At 35.3% G+C, this 5,308-nt stretch overlaps 1 protein-coding gene across 2 annotated transcripts; it reads left to right on the top strand.

Annotated features, from left to right (window-relative positions):
- Positions 1 to 1,585: 1,585 nt before the first annotated feature.
- Positions 1,586 to 4,877, top strand: LOC149568239 (uncharacterized). 2 transcript variants are annotated; one of them, XM_089821236.1, is made up of 6 exons: positions 1,586 to 1,844; positions 2,524 to 2,564; positions 3,023 to 3,186; positions 3,345 to 3,444; positions 3,533 to 3,702; positions 3,936 to 4,877. In XM_089821236.1, exons 1-6 carry the CDS (start codon positions 1,714 to 1,716, stop codon positions 4,428 to 4,430), a joined length of 1,101 nt encoding a protein of 366 aa, XP_089677362.1. In that variant the 5' UTR covers positions 1,586 to 1,713; the 3' UTR covers positions 4,431 to 4,877. The 2 variants fall into 2 exon arrangements, with proteins under 2 accessions (XP_089677362.1, XP_089677363.1); XM_089821237.1 differs by lacking the exon at positions 3,023 to 3,186.
- The last annotated feature ends 431 nt before the right edge of the window (positions 4,878 to 5,308 follow it).

The raw sequence follows: 5,308 nt of genomic DNA, 5'->3' as shown, positions 1-5,308 counted from the left end.
AATTATATTTTGAACTTTTCTTTAGATGTCAATTTTAATAAATTCAAGAATTAGTTTTATTTTCATTTAAGTATTTATTAATTTAATAAACTTATATTTGTGTTACTTATGTTTTAGTTAATATTTGAATTTTATGTATTCTTACTTTGTGTTTAGTTTTTTTTTAAAATTTAAATTGAACATTTAATTATTTTTCAAGTAATTAAGTTTTAATTTTTTTTTTTGTCAAAGAAAAATTTAATTTATAATCATATGTGTGTATGTGCGCACACGTGCGTGTTTCAATTATTGATATTTCTGCAATGGTTAGCTTCTATGGTAATAGCAAAGCTTACTCTCAAATTTAATGATGTTAATGCTCAACTACCGAGTTAGCACAAAAGTCTATTATTTGATGATCTTAAGTTGAAGTGGCCTTTTGTGATTGAACACTGCGTACTCTCCTTACATTTGAATGTTGATGATTAATATTTATAATTTACAATGCTAAGTATTGATTTAAATAAATTAGACCCTACCTTGATATGGTTCAACAATAAACACAAGTTCTACTTTTAGTTCATATATTTGCTATTTACAAAGCTTGAATCACATATTTATTAATGTGTAATATTTGCATACTCATATTTAATTTTGCATTGTAAAACTAAAAAAAAAACCAAATTTAATCATGTAGGAATTCCAATGCACAAAATCTTGATATAAACTTGTAAGCTAAGTAATTGAAGCATCCCTATCATTTTTCTTAAGCTAGTTCAATGGGTAAAAATGATGCATGCTTTGATTCAAGAGATCAATGCCTATTTACTAATGTAAACTCAACTAATGTCCTAAATTGTCCTTATTCTATTATCATAATGATATTTAGCATTTTGTTTGTCTTCTAAAAAGATTAATGGCTAGTTTATATAGTGATGAAAATGTAGCACAATATCTTTCAAGATAGAGGTGTCTTGCATATCCAAGTTTCATGCCAACAATTTTAAATCTTATTGAATGCACAATATCTTGCATTTAGAATTTTATTGTGATACTCATTCATATTCATTTGAGTTTATTAGAGATGTTTTAAATATCCAAGTTTTATACCAACAATTTACTGTCTTACTAGATGACATGCTTTCTTACTATGTACATGGCTCAATCTGTTTCTTAGAACATATTAAAGAAAATCTGATGTCGTTGATCTTCACAATTTGAAAGCCTTCCATGACTGCCAACATCATGTTTCAAGTTCACAATTAAATGTACAACTTGACTTGACTCTTACTTCAAAACCCACCACAAGGACTTGAGCCCCTTGTTATTAAACAACAAAGAGTAAAATTTAATGATAATGTTGATAATTCCACACTAAGAAGTTTCTCGAGGACAACCCAAAAGGCTAAAATATAGAGGGATTGTCATAAACACATAAAGTTATTAAAAATAATAATAAAAAGGGAAGTGTTAAAAAGAGCCGAAAGAAAAGTGTCACTCAATAAATTAGAACCTAACACGAGCCGGCTTCAGGTCTCTTTCATTTTTTCAACTACTCTGTCAATTTTTAATACTATATAAAGGGACGAGGAGTAGCAGGTTAGGGTTTTGAATCAGAATAAGTCGTGTGTTCAGGCACCTATACTGGATTTTTCTCTGTACGCATCGGTGTGAAGGCTCAGGGGGCATTATTTCCAGAGGGGAGTAAAGTCTTCGAGGTTTACGCAAGGCAATATGGAAGGATCTAAGGCAGAGGATGATACACAGTCCAGTCACAGCAATGACGAAGAAAACGAGGAAACTGCAGCAGATAATGCACAAGAACAGAAGAATAATGGTTCTTCCAAAGATTCGTCCAATCCTGGGTAGGTTTCTTACTGTTTCAGGTTTTTCTAGGGCTTATTTTCCGTTCATAGACTATTATTATGTTTGAACTGTATAAGCATCTGGTTGACGATGAATGTAATCGTGAGTCTTTTTGGGTTTGAATGATATTGAATGTAATTTTGGGGCTAAAAGTATTTTTGGGTTCGAATGACGCTGAATATATTTTCGAGGCTTCTCACGTCCGACTAACCATCTGTCCCGTGTGCCGTGACTTTAACTCAATGCACAGTGCGCACCTGAGTTTTACCGGGTCGATATATTGCTTTATATGTATATTTGGTATTCGTAGGGTTTATATAAAATCAACATATTTGAGGTTTTATATTAATATGTAATCGGGGAGTCCCTTGTTTTGTTTAGCTCACGTTCTTGTACTATTAAAGATCGTGATTTCAATGGTTTCAATAAATGATTTTGAATATTACTCGGTTTACCACAGTTATGTAAAATCGAGTAGAGGATAAGATATACTTTCTTGTATAGATTTACATGGTTGACTTTCTTAGCTGAGCATTGTATATCTCCTAGTTGTGTTTCCTATTTTAGCACTGTATATTTTCTGGGGCTTGATAGCTAACGTTGGGTATTTTTGTTTTCCGATGTCAAAATGTATATATGTCCTAATAGTAATGTGGCTTTTGTGTTTTTTTTTAACAGAAAGATCTTCATTGGTGGTCTTTCAAGAGAAACAACATCAGGTATGCACATTGCTTTGTCTGTGCGGTAACTTTGGCTTCGACCCCGTTTAGTGATCTTGTTTTATTTGGGTTCGTCAAGGAGTGATTAAGTTTTTTGAGAAGTTCTTGGTTCGTTGAGAAAGTAATACTGGGTTCAGGAGAAGTGATTCTTCAGTAGAATTGGTTCCAGGTTTTTAGTTTGTCTCTGTAAGCAATCATTATATCGATAGACCTGTTATAAGTAGAAAGTTGGTTCAGTGTAGCGATTATGTTTCGTAGTTTTAAACAATTTTATGTACAGGGTTTTAGTTTACTGACACAGGATTTTTAGCCAGCAGGGTATGCGTATACATCTCCACTGCATATTAGTTGTCTTTAGTTTAGTCTGTTTTAGTGGCGTCTTTAAACGATGATAATTATAGGGTTTTGAACGAATGATTTGGGGATTTAATGGGTATGTGTGTTTGGATGCATCACAGCCACTTTTACAAAGTATTTCAGCAAGTATGGAGAGCTTACAGATTCGGTCATTATGAAAGACCGTGCCACAGGAAACCCTAGGGGTTTTGGTTTTGTTACTTATGCAGATTCCTCTGTTGTAGACAAAGTTATTAAGGATAAACATGTTATAGATGGTAAAACGGTAAGCTCTAGGGTAACTAGCCCTTCAGGTAGTAGGCTTGACTATCGATACTTTTAGCATTTATTTGATGAGTTTGGAATAGTGTTACACAGCTTACACATAGAGTTTTTTGTTCCTTTAATTTCTGTCTTGATTATTTAACATATTTTTGTTTACAGGTTGAAATCAAACGAACAATTCCAAGGGGGAACCCACCATCTAAAGGTCCCAAAACTAAGAAGATTTTTGTAGGTGGCATCCCAACGTCAATCACTGAAGGTAATTTTGCTTAGTGCAGCTGTATTTTTGTGTGTAATTTAGATCTGTGATAGTTCTTTAGTTGGTAAGCCCTCTTCTTCATTTGCAGATGAGTTCAAGAATTACTTTGCCAAGTTTGGAAAGGTTGTTGAGCATCAGATAATGCAAGATCATGGCACTGGCCGTTCCCGTGGTTTTGGATTTGTAACCTTTGACAGTGAGCAGGTTGTTGATGAGATTTTATCTCATGGGAAGATGTATGAAATAGGTGGAAAGCAGGTATTTGTTAGTTTTGTTTCAGTTTTCGGTTTGTGTGTTAGTATTACTGACAAAGAGGATAGATGTATGGATATGGGTTTAATTCGTGTTCTTGTTCTCTATTGTGTGAGTAAGTGAAGTCCTTGTAAATGGGCATTATTCTGGTAGTTAGAATGGCCTAGTCCGAGGAAACTTGCTAGATTAGAACCATTGTAATGGATCATAATGTAGGATATTTTTGTTTCTTGCTGTAGGTGGAAATTAAGAAGGCCGAGCCCAAGAAATCCCTCCCTGATTCTGAGCCTGCATATGGAATGGATGGTAGGCCACCCTTTTTACCAGGTGGCCGTGGTGGCTATGGGGATGCTTATGGTGCATATGGTAATTCTTATAGGGGAGGTGGAGGTTTTGGTGGTAGGCCGGGAGTTTATGGTGGTTATGGAGTTGGTGATTACGGTAGTGCTTATGGAGTTTATGGTGGTAGTACTTTAGGGGGTTTCCGTGGTGATTCTCCAGCTGGCTATGGAGGCCGCTTTGGCCCTTATGGTAGCAGCTTTGGTAGCTATGGAAGTGGAATGCTAGGTGGTTACGGGGATTCAGAGGGTTTTGGTAGCTATGGCACTGGTAGTTATGGAGGAGGCTATGATGCAGGGATTGGGGGTGGCTATGGTGGTGCAGGTGCTTATGGTAGTGGAAGGGGAGGATATGGTGGTAGTAGCAGTGGTAGATACCATCCATACTCGAGATAGTGTAATGATTGGTAGCACCCAGTGATCTAGTAACAAACTGCAGGTGTGAAGGCTCATCAGACTTAAAGCTTGATCTTGAAAATAGTGTTAGAGTTTCAGGTTGTCTTACTCTTGGATTGGGAAGATATGTGGTCAAATTTGAAAGTGCTGTGGTTTCATGTGTTTTCTTGATGCATATTCTAGGTTGGTTTGATCCCTCCAAAATGTGCTATTAGATGAACTTACTAGATTACATCTCTTTATGAGGTTGGTAGTTACAACAGTAGTAGTCACCACAAATACTGCTCAATTGTCATAGTTGTCCACATGGTATTTAGATGATTTTCTCAAGTATTTGATTTTGCATGTGCAGTTGTTGCCATGTTACTTTTTATGTACTCGAAGGCATGTGCATTTAAATGCTCATATGTTCTTAAGGAAGCAATTTGTATCCAGCAGTTTAGGTTTTATCTTGTTTCCGTTAATACTTGTTTTCCTGAATAAAATTGTTCTATAGGCAATTGGGAGTATTGTGTAGAGTATCGTGTTTTTCTCTCTGGGTAGTGGAACTAAAAGTAGTTATGTTTGGTTTGTTTGTGGTCTTTGACGGTCAGTGCGCAGTATTGAAATTAGCTTGAATACTCTGCATAGTGTAGAGTAACATGTTAATGGCTTCATCTCAGTTTAGGGGAACTTAAAAGGAGAGAAATTTAGTTTGCTTGTGTTGTTTTGCCTTTTTCACATTGAAGGTCATGTAAACTGAAATTAAAAACAGTTTTGTGTGCTGGAATTTTAAGGTTTGTTTTTCTTGTCTATTGTAGTCTGTCCTTGTCCATGTTGGTAGAACTTGCATTATGTCAAAGTAATGTATGCTTCTTTTTGCTGTTTGTTCTGTGTTT

The sequence above is a fragment of the Cupressus sempervirens genome, chromosome 3, assembly GCF_028749045.1.
Source record: "Cupressus sempervirens isolate cs-2001-9-10 chromosome 3, ASM2874904v1, whole genome shotgun sequence".
Classification (NCBI taxonomy): domain Eukaryota; kingdom Viridiplantae; phylum Streptophyta; class Pinopsida; order Cupressales; family Cupressaceae; genus Cupressus; species Cupressus sempervirens.
Note: the sequence above shows the minus strand (reverse complement) of the source record. Positions and strands in the feature narration are given on the sequence as shown.

Coding starts and splice junctions, on each gene's coding strand:
- LOC149568239 (XM_089821236.1), top strand. CDS start 1,714: ATGGAAGGATCTAAGGCAGAGGATGATACACAGTCCAGTCACAGCAAT. Junction 2,565..3,022: donor TTCAAGAGAAACAACATCAG/GTATGCACATTG, acceptor GATGCATCACAG/CCACTTTTACAAAGTATTTC. Junction 3,445..3,532: donor CCCAACGTCAATCACTGAAG/GTAATTTTGCTT, acceptor CTTCATTTGCAG/ATGAGTTCAAGAATTACTTT.